This window comes from Nelusetta ayraudi, unplaced genomic scaffold (genome assembly GCF_046127955.1).
Source record: "Nelusetta ayraudi isolate G7.1 ecotype Tasmania unplaced genomic scaffold, CSIRO-AGI_Nayr_v1 ptg000048l, whole genome shotgun sequence".
In the NCBI taxonomy this organism is placed as follows: Eukaryota; Metazoa; Chordata; class Actinopteri; order Tetraodontiformes; family Monacanthidae; genus Nelusetta; species Nelusetta ayraudi.
Genome location: NW_027466098.1, coordinates 14016728 through 14034619, shown reverse-complemented (window position 1 = coordinate 14034619; position 17892 = coordinate 14016728). Strand labels below are relative to the sequence as shown.

General features: G+C 45.2%; 1 protein-coding gene across 1 annotated transcript in view; it reads right to left on the bottom strand.

Moving 5' to 3' along the window:
• nbeab (neurobeachin b) overlaps positions 1 to 17892 on the bottom strand; it is a 192440-nt gene that overhangs the window by 62458 nt on the left and 112090 nt on the right. Inside the window, exons 37-38 of the mRNA XM_076036487.1 lie at positions 9310 to 9434; positions 1634 to 1780 (exon numbers count right to left, since the gene is read on the bottom strand). Coding sequence (XP_075892602.1) covers positions 1634 to 1780; positions 9310 to 9434 — 272 coding nt within the window. The remainder of the gene's footprint in view (positions 1 to 1633; positions 1781 to 9309; positions 9435 to 17892) is intronic.

Below are 17892 nucleotides of genomic sequence, written 5' to 3'. Positions count from 1 at the left end.
TTATTATTTATCAGGCGAGGGAAAAAAACATTCTACTTGAATTTTGTTACTGTTTTGGTCACATATTTAACACTAGACACCAATTCAATATTCTTAATAATCCAAAATAAATACAACACATTGAAAATTGCCTCTGTATCTTCAAGGACTTTCACATTCACAATAAAATCAAAACCAGTTTGTAGCATTTGACCAAAATAAGTCTGAATAATTTGGTTCTACCATAACATTCACACTGATTTTTTCAGCTACCAATCATCTCAAAGCTCCATTGGAAATCATTTTATCATTGTGAAATCTGAAAGAGCTAAACCTTTCAGGGCCACTGGAAGTCCCTTAATAGCACAGAGGGTTTGGCTTACACAAGGTTTGCTGCCACATCTTTTGGAATCAAACAGCGAATGGCTCACCCTGCTACACATCACATCCACATTTTGCATTTTATCACTCTCTAGTGCAGCCCGATAAATGAATCACCGAAGAAAACTCCACGATGAAGTCAGATGTAACGTTTTATTAGCGGTTCCACAGCTGCCATGGGTCAAATAATCTGTAATGACAGTTTGCTGAAAGAGTGAGTTAGTTCCAATGGAGGATAACGAGGCTGCGGTCTGCTTTCCTCTTATCAACCAGATTCCTACCATGACTGGCATTGCTGTGCAGCTTCAGTCAGAAAAAAAGATATCTCTTATTATTTTTAAACGGATATGCTTTAATACAAAAACTCATTTAGAAAAACTTAGAAGTTCGGGTGATTTGACTCTCACTTGTTTATAACCACCAAACGATTTGCTGAATGGTATGGCATTAAAAAAACAACAGAACTTTTCACTCAATTATGTCCCGATCACAAAATATTGCATTACGAGGTTTTATGATGATTAACCAGAACTAGGAAATGTTTTCTTACACACACACACACACACACACACACACACACACACACACACACACACACACACACACACACACACACACACACACACACACACACACACCTATATCCATATATATCATCGCTCTAAAGGTAAAATCAGGGGAGGCTGTGATCTGCAGCTGGACACTCATGACCTTTAAAAAATAACTTTGAATCAAAGTGTTTGGAAGGAAAGATAGTAATCATTGACATTTAAATTACTGAGTTGAGTTAGATTGACCCAACTCTTGCAGGTTATATCATTTGGCAAAATTTAGTCAAGGTCAGCGTCAAGGATCACAGGTTTAACAGGTGATTCATCTGGATTGGTCAACTCTTCAGGGTTAGTCGCACTTTAGAGCACTTGCCTTTGGAGGTAAAAACTCGAGGAAGGAACGGTGCTGACGACATCCAGAACATAACAGAACAGAGGACATTTATGAGCCCAAAAACAATACATGTCTGTTAAAGTGAAGCAAACCTGGTCAGATCAGAAGATGGAGGAAAAAGGTCTCTGGCAAAATGTGGTGTAAAACTAAACGTTACACCTAGAAAAATGACAAATAATTTGTGTTTAAGTTGCGTAAAGTCATATAAAAGTTACATTTTGACATCTGCCGTGCACACTTTTAATCTGCTACTTAAAGAAGACTGGAGTAGGAAGTGAAAAAGAGACACTGCAGCAGCGTGTGTGTGTGTGTCGGTGGGCAGACTCACCAGCCAGGCCTTCCATCTCCTTCTCCTGCAGCAGGCTGGCCGAATCTTCATCTCCCTCCAGGATCAGGTCAGACTCTGGGCTCTGGCTGGCCACAGGTTGGCTGCGGGAAACCTTCTTTGACTTGACCACCTCATCCTCTCTCGTAACTAATGAAAAGGACGGAAAATGCAGGGAAATGAAAACTCTGCGGCTCTCGAAGGCTCAATCTGCACGTCTAAAGGCCAGAGATGACTGAAATTCTTTCTAAATTTCATGACCTTTGAGAGCACATTTGCTGTTAATGCTCACAACGTATTCAGCAAGTTCATTCCGGGTTGTCTCTTGTACAAAAAAAGTATAGGGAGGGTAATTAAAGCTATGAAAAAAGGCTATGGTGGTTGGCACAAACCTGGAAGAGGCACAGGTTCCCTTTGTGACACCACAAAGGGCCACTTTCTATATCGGTGTGTTTTAGCACTGTTTAAACTTTTCTTGTTCCTGTGGAATTCATTGACAAGCTAAACACACAGGTTGGAAAGCACCTGGCTGAACGTCCTCCAAGGTCTTGTCAGACATAAAGAGTGATTTAGTTTAGTTTAGAAAACTGGAAAAGTAAATTTTGCAACCATGCGCAGCCAAACACACATGCAGCATTAATGACTGAGCCGTTTAAGCAGTTAGATTTCAACCTGTCATGATGCATCCCATTTGAGATGGTGATGACAAGCCAACTAATCTATTTGCTGCAGCGCATAAAAGAGTATCAGGGTGCTTCTCCACGCCAAGGCTGCATCACAGTCGAGAGTCAGAGGTGTTCCTGCTTTTATCTTTCGACAAGGCCAACAACAAAAACGCTCTCTGTTTCTTCTTCAAAAAAGCAGCAGCCGCATCAGGCAGAGGGTGCATCACGATCCGACAAGAGCGCCACTAATCAGATTCCGAAGCTTCAGACGCCCTCCCAGCGAACAAGATGTGTCAAACACGTGCCCGCATACAGAAGAAGAGGATTAGGACCACAAGAAGACAAAAAACATTAAGATAGAACTTTTTTTTCCCAGGTTTCCAATTCGAGAATAAAGTTGAAATTTCGAGAATAAAGTTGACTTAATAAGACAAATTTTCGTGAATAAAATCTAAGTTTTGCAACTGATGTCAACGTAAGTAAGTCATAATGTCGAGAGTAAAGTCGAAAGGCTCTGCTCGCAAGTCTAGTGGAGTCCTTCCGTTTTCGCCAGTTTCCTGATTACTGTGGGTGAACCTTGTGGGATACACCAGTTTTCACCAGTTTACTTTTAACTGTGGCTAACTGGGTTAATCCACCATCCATCCAGTCTACTCGCCAATTTCCGTTTTATTTACATCGACTTGATTCATTAAATTTCTTCTTTTTTTAACGTCAACTTTGTTCATGAAATTTCGTCTTTTTTATGTTTACCTTTTTCACGAAATTTTGACTTATATCTCGAAATGAAAACTGAAATAAAAATCTCCTTCCTCTCATACTATTTTCTCTTCTTGTGGCCCTAATCGTCTTTCGTTTCCCGCCACACGGCTGCTTGCAGAGTTTAAGGTTGGGAGGACTGGGAATCAGGAGGGAGCGCAACCAGAGAGACAAGCTTGTATGCATGCGTGTGTGTATGCGTGTGTGTGTGTGTGTGTGTGTGTGTGTGTGTGTGTGTGTGCGAGAGGAAGAACACATATCAAGAAATGGCTGACACTCGTCTGACATGTTTCCTTTCAGCACGGCGCTTAATGCGGCCCTCCCTCCCCCCTCGGAGGAGCGGGTACCTCGTCTTCAAGAGGTCACATTTGACTGTTGTCAACACTGCTACTGAGGGAAAGAGGAAACAAAACGGAGCCTGCTTCCTGCTCTGTCTCCTATCTGGACTGCTTTCATCAGGCGGTGAGGAGGAGGAGGAAAAGAAAAAAACTCCTGCGTTTTTCGGAAACGAATTGCGTGTGATGTTAAAAGCAAAAGCCAGCCAGCGGTCAAAGATCAAACAGAGAGAGTGAAACCCGAAGCTGTAATTCTGTAAACCATCACGGCGCTCCAGGCAAATGAGGGAAATCTCGGCGGACAGGTTGATGCTCTGATTGGCAAGTCGGCAAAGGCTCGAGCAGACCAAATAAACTGTGCTGATTTCTACAAGCAAATGACAAAGTGCAGCCAGCTCGGGAGGCGACAGAGCGGGATTTCAGCCGCAAAGCAAGCCAGTTCCTACAGGAGGGGTTGGGGGAGGACTGGGTGAGGGCAGGGGAGGGGAGAGCAGCATAGTTTCTTCTTATTTTTCCCCCTCTGGGGAAAAAAAAAATGGAACGCCAAAATGTGGCGACATAAAAAGTGAGTGATATCCCCGCTCTCAAATGAAAAGTGGGCCTGCGAAAGGGTTTGCCATTTGTCACGATTACAGGGTGTGCTGAGCCGCCACGTTGAGGAAGATTCATTAGAGACATTGTGTTCGTCTTTGATCACTAAATGGCAAGACAAAAAGGATGACCCTTAGAGAGGCTGAAGGGGAGAAGTGTGCAGCCGGGCTAACACGCAAAGTGCCATTTCAATTACCGAAGGGACCTAAAATCTTCTTTTCAGGGTGAATTTATGAAGGGAGACGCTGTGTTTCGCTGCCCCTCGATTTACCAACATGTGTTTATCCAACAGAAATAAACTGAAAATGGCAAGCAAAGCACAATTTATCACGACTACAATACGCTTATATCCTGCTGAATGTGCGTTCCAAAGCACTGGTGATTCAATAGAAAGAAAAATCTTGGCCCGGCAGTAAAATCACAGCTTTACGCAACAAAAAACTTTTTATTGTCTTTGTCTGAGAGCAGCAGCAAAGCCCTTCAAGAACAATGTGAAGGCCAAGCAGACAATCTTTTCCACCACTGAACTACAACCAACTCCACATGCAACAATGGGAACTTCTCTCCAGCAAAAGTAAAGAATGGAAAAAAATACTACAATAAATTCAATATACTGTACTATAAATAAAAGGTGTTTTTTTTTTCCATCGCAGTTGGGATTAGGTCAACACTGGGCCGCTCTGATAATCGCTGGATGTTTTTCAGCTGACGCGACAGGCAACATTTGGAACACAAGCGAAAGAAAAACAGCGACGTCGACCCTGCTGTCTAAACAAGAGCGAGGATTTCAGCTGCAGAGCTTTTCCAGGAATTATTCTGCTTTATATCTGGCCGTGTCACGCCGTGTGTGGACGGCTGCTGCGCGGCCAGCTCCGGTTGCGCTATCTCGCGACGGACGCCCACTCATTTGTTATAATACGGGCGAAGCGGGAGTTCGGCCGAGAGTCTGAGACGCGAGCCTCCCCTTTCCCAGAGTCTGCTCCGGATCGTGCCCTCCTACGCAGCCTCTCGGCGGGATCCTCATTCCACAGCGTGCGGCGCATGGGATTGCGTTACTGCGCCGGCGATCCAATTCTGCCCCCCACACCCCCCTCCCTCCACTTTTATTCTACGCGGCACTGAGAGATGAAATGACGAGGAGGAGAGAAGGACAACTTCATGCTTCCTGTGACCCCGAGGCCATCCGGTTTTCGAGGAGGACGAATTTAAGTAAACGTTATAACTTTGATGTAGGAGCGTTTATACGATGCAGACGCTTCCTGTTGGGGAGATATTTATTTCATATCCTGCTGTTGTGTAGTGTGTGTGCGTTCGCGTGTGTGCGTGTGTCTCCTGTGCTGCCGGAGCATGCAAACAACCTCATCCTCTCCCCCATCAGAACGTCAGCAGTGCAGTCTAATAATTCCGCCATCTGGACCTGAACGTTGTGCAGTTCGTGTAAATAAAATGTAAAAAAAACAAAAAACAAAAACCCAACATAATGTATTTGTACTGAAAGGATGCCTTCAAGCGTCCCAATTTGCATGGCGGTAATCACAGTTTAACGTCTTTTTGGTGGTGAAGCAGGAGCAGGGTTAATGTCACATCACGGCTGTAAAGATCTGAGCGCTGCTCCGGGGGTGTGGGGGAGGTTTAGGGGGGGAGCCAATCAGCTCGCAGAGAAGCCGCTCACCTGAAATGAGACAGCAAGGACACCCGGAGGTAAAACACCCCGTTAAACACTTGGATCAATATTAACGTGACTTCCATTTCATGCTTGCCCGCTTCCAATCACCTCACGATACAGTGCGATGCTGGCCGAGGGGGCCCGGCCGTAACAGGGCAGCTTATTGCAGGCGCAGGGTGGACACAGAATGTGCTGGCTAAGCTGTCTGCGCTGCTAATAGACAGCGAGGTGAGACACAGGCACGCACACTAGCACACACACACAGACACACACACCTAGGACCTCACTTGGAACAGTGATCACAACGGGAACATCTTGCCGAGGTTGCAGGGATCAACAATCAGTTAGAAGTTATTTAAAGATCTTAAAGGGACCTCATTACAGCCGTTTCTAAACTGAAAAAAATTGATTTTGCCGGTCCACTTTCAGCAATAAACAAGGTTTGTTTGGTCAAAAAACCATACAGGCCTTACAAAACAAGCGTTTCTCTCACTCGGCCTGAAGAGGTTGTTTTGGCTTTGGTTTTTACTGGTGAGACCCAGTAAAAACCAAAGCCAAAACAGCTTCGCCAACATTAAAAAAAAAATAAAATCTGCAGAGGTGTTACTATAATAATCAGGTCCCAAAATTAAAACAGCTCGTCCCAGCGCAGTAACATGTAAAAAAAAACAAAACAAAAAAAAAAACAGCCCTTCTAGAAACACCTCAGTTGTTATTTTTCACACTTGGTGTGTTAGTTGGCATGCCAGGAACGCAAAAAGACTGAATGTTAAATAGCTGATGAAGTCAGTTTTTCATATAGGAGGAGCTTTGCAGTGTTATAGCTCCCAGAAAACAATATCCATCCATCCCTCTGTTTACAGTCTACAGTAAAACTGTAGCTTCCTGCTAAAAATGACAAGGCAGTAAAGACTTGGCTCCAAACTGGCAGAGGGATCAGTGCCATTTGTGACATCACAAAGGGCTGATTTCTAGAACAGTGTGTTCTAGAAATTCTCTAAAAGGTAAAGAAAGTAGAGGAAGAATTTGCAGAAGACTTCATTGACCAAATAACAGATATCATGCATGTCTACCCTTGTTATTGTTAGAAAACAGTGGGAATGAGAATTTTGTGACCAGTTAAATCACATTATTACAAGTTTATCTTAAAAAAACCTTGACTTAACACGAAAATTGACTCCAAGGAACAATGAATTCCACTTCTAAAATAACTCAAGTACGTCTTTCTTACCAGTATATTTGCCAAATTGTTCATTCTGCAGAAGAGAAGGCGATCCAGTAATAATAATGGCTATAAAAATCTCTCACTGTCGCTTCTCAGCCTGCAAGCACAACAGATCAGGCTCTTCTTTGAAAAAAGAAAAAAAAAAGTTGGAAGCTGAGTTCAGACTGTCAAATCTTGCTGTCAAACCAGAAAGTGTGTATTCATAGCGAACAGTCCGCTGGTCTTACACTGGTCCAAGATTCTAGACCTCTAATAATGACTCTGGTGAGCCAACCAAAACAAGCCTTTCGCTTCAGCGCTGCTCTGGAAGCAGGAAACCCACAAGAAGTTTGGTGGACTGGCTGCCAGACAGCTGGTATGACTTATTGATACGTCACCTCCGAACCGCTCCACCGGGGCCATGTGAAGTACGGGAATATGCCTCGATGCGAAGGCTGATTAAAAATGAATATTAATAGAAAGAAAAAAAAAACAGTCAGTATATCAAAAACAAAAACGGTAACCACCTGCCACAGCCAAAGCTGTGAAGCTCTTTTTTTTTGTTTTTGTTTAGAAAGAACAAAAGATTTTTCCCATTTTAGCTCCTAGCAAAGCCTGGCCTCGGCTGAGGAGCCACATCAAAGCCTGCGGGGAAAACAAAAATAAGCCTAAAAGTGCAGCTCACCTCTCCGGGAGAGTTGGAGACTCATCTGACCGCAGGTGATCCTGTCGCTTGACAAGTTTATACATTATTCAGCTCATTAAAACCACCGGCAGCCAGCAGGAGCTCAACGGCTCCTCAGTCAAGCGGGCATTAACGTCAAGCAACACCAGCAAAACACAACGGTCGGAAAAGCATTGCAGCCATCTGATGGATGGGAAGCTGGTATTGGTGTCATCTTGTTGTGGACATCTGTGTCAGTCAATCAGATGAATGAAATTATTTCAAAGTTTAGAGAAACAAAAGTGACCTGAGGGAAGGAGATTATGGTTTTATTTGCCTTCAAAATAATCTCATCTTTTACAAAGTCGTGGAAGTTTTATTCAGTGAACCAGCACTGCTAGTAACATGATACTTTATCCTCCCTAAGAGGAGGCAAATGGAAACTAGCGCTGTTATCATTTGTTTAAAAAGAAAAAAAAATAATAGTTTTTTTTTTGATTTACACATGCATCACACATTTCTGGTGTGTGGAGTGCTCAGAAGCCTAAATGTTGTTTTAACTTTTAAAAACAAAACTTACGGCCACATTTTACCAAACTGCTGGAGAATAATATCAAAAAAAGATTGCAGCAGAGAAAGAAAATAGTGACGTTCCAACCGATACTGAGCTTAAAATGAAAATCGATGAATTTCCACGTCAGTCGCGCACACTCAAGCGTACATGCGAGACAAACACAGTTCTGCGTGGACCGCAGTGTGATCTCCATTTCAAAACAAACACGCAATTCAGAACAGACACACACCAGAGTGCGAAGCGCAGATGCGACGCAACGCAACAGCCCCTAATAAATGACAGGGGGACAAAATAATTGTTATAAAGAGAAGCGGTTGGACGGTGGAGTCCTTGGCACAGCTGCATCAACACATCACCCCCAGCCAAAGGAAATAATAATAACTTCTGCTTTAAAAGCTCTAAAAGCAGACAGTGCGATGATTGCATGTGTGTTCCAGGGGACCACCTGCAGTCGAGGCAGCAGCTGGCATGTATTTTTCTCCGGGGGGCTGCCACGATCTTCATATGGTTGCTTTGATAGCAGCAGAAACAATCAGGGCTGGGCTGCGCTGGCTCCACACAGCGGCAGCCAGGGGTCAGGGAACAACCCGATCCCACACATGCACAGACTGTTTTATACATATGTTCCATGAGGCATATATATATAAAAAAAAAAAAACAGAGGCTCTAACTCCATCAATTTGAGAATCAATACATTCACCCTCGTGCCTTTTTATACAGTTGCTCCGCTATTCAATTACATGGACGAAGAGAGGGGCCAGCGGTGTTTAATGGTGCCGCCGCTGCTTTCCCCCCCTTTTTTTCCAAAAAGCGGTGTTGCATGACATGAGGCGAAATTGACACAAGGTGGTGGGCGACGCTGCAAAACTGCAGGGGCCGATGAGGAAAGTTTGGCTGGCGGGGGGGAGAGCGATAAAAGACGGGGAGCATGGGGCTGGAGGGGGGGCAGCAGAGTGCAATAAAGCGAATGTGTCATGTTCAATTCAAAGACTTGTAAATACGTTGCCAATAAAAATGACACGTAACTTGTGCTTGAGCGCCGCGCGGACAAGCCCCAGCGAGCTTTACTGCCCCATTAGGGCCTAATCATTAAAATGGAGCTAAAAAAAAAAAAGTCATATAATGACGGTCTGGCGTTTTTCAGCTCTCAAAAGTTGGAATTGGGACACAGACAGAAAACAAAACAAAACGCTGATTTCACGGCGAGGGAGGCCAACTCACCGTACTCCTGCAGGGACTTGCAGGCCACGTCCAAGTGGGTGGAGCCGAAGGGGTTCCTGACGAACCTCCTCCTGCGCCGGAGGTCGTCCTCCCAGTAGTCCAGACGCCAGAAGTCCAGGGGCTCGCTGGGAGGGGGAGGGAGGGAGAGAGGGGAAGGGGCGGACAAGTGGGTTAGGCGAAGCCGAAGTTTGCCGTGATCTGCTTACAGCAGACTTTTCTGATCGATGAATCTCAAAAAAATCAGGCCAGAGATAAGAGATTTATTAGGCTGACGAGTGGCGCTGGCTGCGCCCGGGCCCCCAGTGATGGCGTCGTGCCGGAGCCCGTGGCATCGCAGCAGCCGCTGCTCCGCGCACATAAATCACCGGCGCTCCCATTAACAAATACAGCATCAAATTACGTGTATAAATGGCGCAGCTTGCCCTTTTTTTCTCCTCTTTTTTTTTTAACAAGTCTTGTAAATCAAAAGGTAGGAACCCTCGAACGCAGACAGCGTGGGGTTTAATGACCGGGGGTCTTGAGGCGGTTTGAGGCATGAGCCCATAAAGCCGAGTCACCCCCCCCCCCCATCTGTATATATGGAGCCATGATTAAAATAATGTGCTGAAATATTCATTGAAATGGTTCCCAGACCCCTCGAGCAACCCGGCAGAAAATTGCATTTTTATTCATTATTAATAACAGCGAATTAGGCGCGTAAAGGAGAAAAAAAAGAAGGGAGGGGCAGAGGGGGAAGAAGAAAACATTTCCAGCATGTGGTAACCGTCTTTGTAAATGATTATTCCAACATTAGCGTGGAACCTGGGGTAATTTTATTGCCTGCAGCTGATGCACAACATTAAGTACCGGGGACCAGCGTTGGGTTACTAAGTGCTGCTTATTCCAACTGTTGTCCTTTGAAATAGCTCCAACTGTTTCAAAGACTTTGTGTTTGAAGGAAGGAAAGCAGAAGGGAAAAATACCTTTGTGAGAGGAATAAAAAAAAAAAAAACTGTGCGGTCGATGGCACGGGGTGAGAGCTGATCACATCAGTCGTTTGCTCGGTTGCATTCCATTTTGTGTTCAGCTGCATTGCCGCCGTTTCCTTTTTCACCTTTCGTTTTGTTGAAGATCAGCAGCTGCGAGATGTTTGGGTGAAAGGCGACACCTGTGCATGCGCGTGGCGTTGCTGCTTGTTGCAATTGTACGTGGCAGATGTTGCAGAACCCTCAACGCTGATGTTTTTTCCTCCATATTATGAAGGTAAAAACACCTGCAGTGGCTATAAAGAAAAAAAACCTCAGTTCCACGTGTCCAAATCAAACCTGAGAGTTTTGCAAGACCTTGGCAGGCGGCGGCCGATTGCATTGTGCACGTCCTGCCGTGCCCCCTCCCCCCCCTTCCTCCCTCCCAGCCTTCCTCAGCTCCAGTATTGAAGCAGTCTAAACAGATTAAAGTGTTACAGGGGATCACATCACAAAATACAGCTCGCTCCGCCGCGAATATGATATCTGCAAATGTCAGAAAATCACAGGGCTCAGGAGACTTATGTGGGCTCTGACAGCAACAAGAGCTCACTTTCGGCTAAGTATCAATCAAAGCTGAGCGCGTGTGAGAGCCTGCGCTCATTGTATGCGCAAAAAAAAAATAAAATCACGAGCCGCCGATGTATGCAAAGGCCTCGAGCTTGTCCCGTGTCAATCTCGGCCCCTCCCCCCCTCCGCCGGAGCTTAGCGGAAGGAAAAGAGATGTCAGCGGGCTGTGAGGGGAAAAAACCCCCCCCCACGTAAATGATTTTGTAAATGCGAGATTACACAGTGTGAAAAATGTAAATCCACTGTAGGCAAGTGGGCGATTACTGCAGAAGATTATATCCCTTAATTCTTAGTCGCAGGCAGCAGATGCCAGTGGGGGGATAAATCGGCCACTTTGAAGATTCCTGCACTTGCCTGCCCGAGGAACTTAATAGTATCAGAAACAATAATGGAACAAGTATGGTGTTAGTGCAACCCTAAAGGGTCGTTGTTTGGTTTCTGGGATGAATCTTTGTTGTTCACGTCAGAATCCAGCAGAGCATCCCCGTGGAATGATTAATCCGTCCTGTTATTGGCGTCCTGCTAAAACTGAGGCGTAGCTCCACCTTCCACACGACCAGGAGGGAACAGAAGCAGGGCAGACAAGGTCCCGGAGGCCCGGCTGGGGGAGTTGCCACTAACCAGCACCCTTTATGACATCACAAAGAGTTGATTTGCATAACAAGATGCTTTAGAAAACACTTACTGAAAAGTGTGGCAAGCAGAGGAGGAACTCAGATGGAGGCCATTGATAAGACAGGGTTGCAAATTATTGTAAAATGAACTTTTCATGATGTTTAATGTGATTTTTTTTTTTGTCTTATAGCCATAATAAAAAGTCTGCCAGGATAGTGATACTCTTTCCTATGTTTTGCCATGTGCTCACAGACTATGACCAGCACATTATACTACATGATCAATGTCACAATCGTATGTTATTCGGTGTGAGCCTTGGTTTGGACTTTGGCAAAATGCCCTCTGATGGTGGTCCAGGAAGTTCTCAGGAGGATTTGTAGCAAATCCAGAGCAGAGAGTCTTCAAGCTGTGGTTCAAGGGGAGGTCAGGGGTCAGAGTGCGTCACCGGAGAGAACAAGATTGGGCTAAAAATGAAAAAGAAAGTTTGTCAAAATCGAGCCATGTCGTAAAAAAAAAATAATAATTCCAAACTGATTATTGACCCTGGCAATTGTTATTTAACACGTTGCAGGAGCTAACAGCGAGCTCTCGTCCATCCATTTTTAATGACGACTGATAAAAGACGAACCGTTTCGGAGTCGTTAACAGAAAAGCCACTTGCCTGGAATCGTCGGCGCAACAAAAACACATTTCCCCCTCCAATAGCACGCTTTATTAGGCCGAGTTGGTTTGAGACCCGTTTATTTTCCACATCAAATGTGTCTGGCCTCGTGACAGCCGTAAAGAATGGCCGTGAGCCGGCCTCCTAGAAACTGGTGAAATTTATTAGCCCCGTCATCCATCAATCACCCAAATGGATCTCAAACCGCATTTTAAAAGCTAATTTTCCAGCACTGATAACCTACAGGAAACAGGAGCAACATTATTTATGGATGCTTTCAGACTTGCTAAGTGCGGCAGGATAAATGCGCAGCGTCTCTTCTCTCCTTGCACAAATAGGTATTTAAAGCACTCCCCCCTTCTTCCAGGAGCTGCCGCCGCCGCCAAGGTGGTTGAGTTTCCACATCTAACACCCGCAGTCTACGGGGAGCGTGCTTTTGTTTGTAGAAGGAAAAGGGAAGGCTGACAGGCATAATTCAAAACAAGACGTGGGAGAAAAATAAAAGGACAGCAGTGAGTTGTACGGCGAGCTATAACATCAAGCTGTAACATCAGTCCAGGAAAAGCAGCTACTGTTGACAGCTGACAAGGACCGGGACTGGATTAGAGGAAGATATATTCTTAGTGCCGCCATAGTCGCACAGAACATATTGCGCCTGAATTGCTTTTTTTGAGTAGATAGAAAGTTAAAGGGTGAATTTGGGCCTGGTGCTGCTAGCACCGTAGGTTTCTAGTGAAATGAGTAAGGCTCAGATGTAGAGAAGAGCCGAACCAGGACGCGGTGCTCCTGACTCTCAAATCCACACATTTACCTTTGTGGGGGTGACAAATAAAAAAAATCCCAAACAATTAGGATAAAGCCCTTGAAAGTCAGGCACCGCACTGATCGGCTGTACGAAGCAATAATTGGCCGTGTGATTCCCGCGTCACTTGCAGGGGAGCGGCTCGGCGCAGCTGCATCACAGACAGATCTCTACATTTCCTTTTCATTCTATTTCTGCTCAGAGGAAGACGTGCGCGAGGCGGTCAAGAGGAAGGACAGGGACATGCTGATTCAATAAGACACCATTATGCTCCTTTTAAAGACTCCCACTGGTGACATGATGAGGGTGCAATTATAATAAATGCCAGTAATGGCATTGGAATTCCTTTCAAAGCGGCGTGGCGACTGGTTTTCGTCACACGGCGACAATGAGCGTGTGCGGCACCTCCTAGCGAGACAACTGGTCTTTGGTTGTCAGGAGTCCCGCTCTGCCGTTGACCTGAGCAAGTGGAGCAAGAATCACGGCAGACTGAAGGGAGCCAATCGGTGCGATGAATCATCCAGAACAAACAGAGATCTGCAGAGAGAAGCACATTTAGCCCTGTGTTTACAACCTCCTGCTAAAATGAAGCCAGTGTTGAGAAGATTACTTTGCAAATGTAATTCGTTACAATTACAATTTTTGTGTAAATGACTCCTCAGCACTGGTTGGACCTTCCCCATGCTTGGAAGTGAACGAAACAGACACCTGGTGGGGTTGTGTCGTCTCAAACACTAACACTAAAGAAGTATTGATGCTCTTACTGACATCACAAAGGGCCGTGTCCTCTTTTGTTTTGCCATTTTCATACTTTCTGCAATGTGCAGCAAGCAAAAGAAGTGCCCGATGGACTATTCGCAACAATTTTCTCTCTTCATCTCATCTTTCTTGGATCAGCCCTTTGTGATGTCAAGGAGCTGGGATTAAACCACTAAAGATGTTTTTCTGCACACTGTGGGAGCCTTTTGAATGCAAACTGCATGCAGGCACACACACAGACATGATATTAACATATTTATCCAGGAAAGATGGCAGGCCCACCATGATGGGGATCGAATCTTGGAATGCGATCCAAAGTGAGGAAAGGCCAAAAACCTTGCCTGCCAAATAGTGCATTCTTCTCGGTAAGCATTTTTACACATGTCGCTGCTGCCGAATAGAATGACAGCAAATAGGAAAGTGTGAATCAAAGGTGATGACTGGGAGCCATGTGCTGATACGCGTTTCTCAGCCCACTGCTTTCAATGTAGCCTACAGATTAGAGGCTTTGGGAGGGTAGAAAAGCACATCCTGTTTTATCATACATCTATCCAGTGCAAAGGCAGATGAGGTGGTCTGAGCAACATCGTGATCAGATTATTAAAAAAGGCTGCAAATGCAACGTGAGACTTTCATCTTCTTTTAAGCAGACTCTTTTTTTCTCATCGTGCCGCTCATCACTTTTAAACCCGCATGGACATCCAGCTGAGGGCCAAATGCTTTCTCTCTCTCTCCCTCTCTTGCCCTCTTTTTAAATCTGAGTTTTGCAGATTGAGACACAGAGGAGAGAGACACATGGAGGACGGGCTACCGGACGGGCAAAGACGAAAAGGAAACAAGCACAGCGGCAACAAGATTAACTGGAGGTCATGTGACGTAATGAAGACAGACATGTGGTGGAACGAGGGCCGAGCGGCCGCACTGTACTGCGGATGAACTCCCCTGCACGGCCGCACTCGGCGGATCCACTCCATCTCTCATCGGAAATGGGGGGCAGAGGCGGGCGATGCCCAGCTCCGTTTCAGCAGCGGAGGAAATTGATGACTGTGTGAATGGGCTCCTTTCCAGAGATAATTAGCTCTGTGTGCAAGGTTAAGAGTGCCCCAAGGGGACAGAAGGCTGGTATAGGTCGAGAACAGACGCAAGAGGAGGGAATACCGGCAGGGACAAACAAAGAGTCCTGGTGTTTTAAATAAGATCCAATTGGATTAACGGGAGAGAGAAAACATTATCACTTGCAGGCGGTTTTTAACACTCGCCAGATAACAAGGCTGGCAAGGAGAAAGATGTGGGGCGGTGGATTGTGTTGATGCATTTGGCAGAGTGAATAAAATATTGATTTTGTGTTAATAATTCACACAGTGTGACTCCTCTTTTTTTTCACCCCACAAGCTTTGTATTGTATTTTTCAAGCCCTGTAGTTCAGAGAGCTTCAGATCTCTCGTTTTCATCCCCGTGGAGCCGCCTCGTCTGATGAGGTATCAAAAGAAAAACTCAGTGGATCTCCAGACAACAGCACATTTAGCCCTCTGTTTATGGCCTCCCAGGGTAAAGCGGTGCGTTGCTGTGGCACTGGAACACATGGCTGCGGGTGTTGGCACTAATCTGGGATGGGATTTGGAGTGACATCATAAAGGGACCATGTCCAGAACTGTGTGTGTTTTAGCACACGCTTTCTGCAAGTAAAGCAAATAACACATGGCTTCATGGGGAATTTGTAATATAATTATTATTATTATTATTATTATTATTACAAAACATTAAGAAACTTGACACCTGATGGGATTTTTAATTGTTGTACATTTACAATTTTCTTTTTGAAATTAATCCTATTAGATTAGAGAAGATTTAATGTGATCAAAAATACCATTGTTTGCACAAATGAAAATGCCTATTATAAATTATTCCTGCCAAAAATAACCGTGCATGAATTATATGAACTATTCAGTCAGGACGGCTTTTGTTTTTGGTGTCAGGCTCCAGAAGGGACCTTGGCCTTGTGTTTCAGCCCCAGAGGGGTCGTCCACTCGCAGCCCCCTGCACGCTCTAAGGTCCCATAAAAGGTGCCTCCCCCCCGCCGAGCCGGAAGACCTCTATTAGAATTGATAACCCCATCTCGCCGGCAAACAAATACTCCGGCCACATGGTGAGCAAAGGAGGTTCATTCCATCACAAAGTTATTATCCGTCCGGCAGATTGTTACCATTCATCAGGCGCCAGAGATGAAACTCACTGTTAGTCAAGGGAAACGGCTGTTTCACTGCCTCGCCTCGGATCAATATGTGCCGCCATTTCCCTACCACTCTCTCTCTCTCTCTCTCTCTCTCTCTTTCTCTCTCTCCCCTCCCCGCCGCAAAAAAAAAGTAATTATACAGAAGAAACGTCGGCAATCAATAGAGCAGTCAGGTGGGGTTAAGGTCCGCGGTGGGGGCCAGCGGAGGCTGCTCCGTCAGCTGTCACCGATGGACGTGGGCACCTGCATGTCAACAAAGGGGAGGCGTTGTGTCTTTCCGGACCTCTCACAAGTCTGTTGGGCTGAGCGTATTGAAACAATTAGCGACTGGAAGGGTTGGCTGACACGGAAACGGGAGAGAATGACACAAGGAAGGGTGAAACTTTAATACTAAATACGTAGGGTCGTACAACCCCAAATAGAAAACAAATAAACCGAGATGATGTGGCAAAACAACACTTTGCAGCAATTAAAAGTCCCAAATGATGCTAAATTTTCTATAACCATGTTTGCTTTATTCTATCAGATCTAGAGAGCTAATCACTGTACCGGAGGCTGTAAACAGAGGGCTAAACGATACTGATCCGAAGAGGGATTCTTTGGGTAGCTGAATGTACACGGCTTCTTCACAGGAGTCCAGGAAGAACTATAAATAACTGCCAAGGGTTAAAAGATGGGACCTTTTAAAAAGACAGGCGCACACAGGACACTGGGCCTTAACTGGCTTCAATGTGTGCGAGTTCTACCCTGAAGGAGGGAGAAAAAGAAAAAGAGTGGACATTACTCTGGGATGAATTCATCACCCTCGCCTTGACATCTACTTTCAGTTGAGACGAGCCTGAACTTTATAATCCACTGGCAGGGTTCAGAGGTCAACAGCAGAGAGGGGAGCAGAGGGTCCGGGAAAATCACTCTCCCCGCGGAGGTAAAAAAAAAAAGAAAAAAAAAAAACCTCTGACATCCAATTTTCAACTTGATTTATCAGTGTAAAGCTAAAATTGATAGTGTGTCATTACTGGGCAGGGAGCTGTCTGGGAGAGATGTATCAAAGCCTCCTCATTTTGATTTAGTGCAGCGGATCAATACCAGCCTATACTGTTTCAATTTGAGGGCTATTGATTTTCCTATGCTGACTCTGTGCGGAGGGACATTCATCATCGGGCGAGCACGGAGTATGATCTAACGGGGCACCAAGCGCTCTGATCTGCCTATTCTTCTCTGATCACATGACTGCACAGCAGCTGTTTCCAAGCCGTGCACAGATTACTTCCTTGTTGACTGCTCTTGTCGTGTGTGTGTGTGTGTGTGTGTGTGTGTGTGTGAGGGAACGACGACTCAAAATGGAGTGCAGCTAATCAGCAGTGGCTGACCTGAAGAAAATGCACGGTGCAACTGCAAGGGAATGTTTTTTTTTTTTTTTTTTTATCAATATCATCACCTAAAAAAAAACGCACTGTGTCTAACCTTGGTGCCATGGAAAATCTGTCCTGTGATAAATTGCAGACAAATGATAAACACCCTCGAACGTGTCTCTGGGCAGAATTTGTAAATATAAAACACAAAGCAATTTCTGTGCATCGGGGTGAAAACAAACATTAACAACAAAAGTCTCGCTTTTTTTGCGCACACACACACACACACACACACACACACACACACACACACACACACACACACACACACACACACACACACACACACACACACACACACACACACACACACACACACACACACTCAAAATGCCCCAGGGCTTTATATTTTTACAAGAGCGGCATAAATGGGAAAGTTAATGTAGCATTGAATAAGACTAAGCTGCTGAACTGCAACACCGCCTTGAGCTCGTGTGCAGCATATTGCGTCATTTTTCTTCGCCAGCAGGTTACCATTAAATTTGAATTTGCTGGAAGTTTGGCGGCATCATTTACACTGCGGCCCA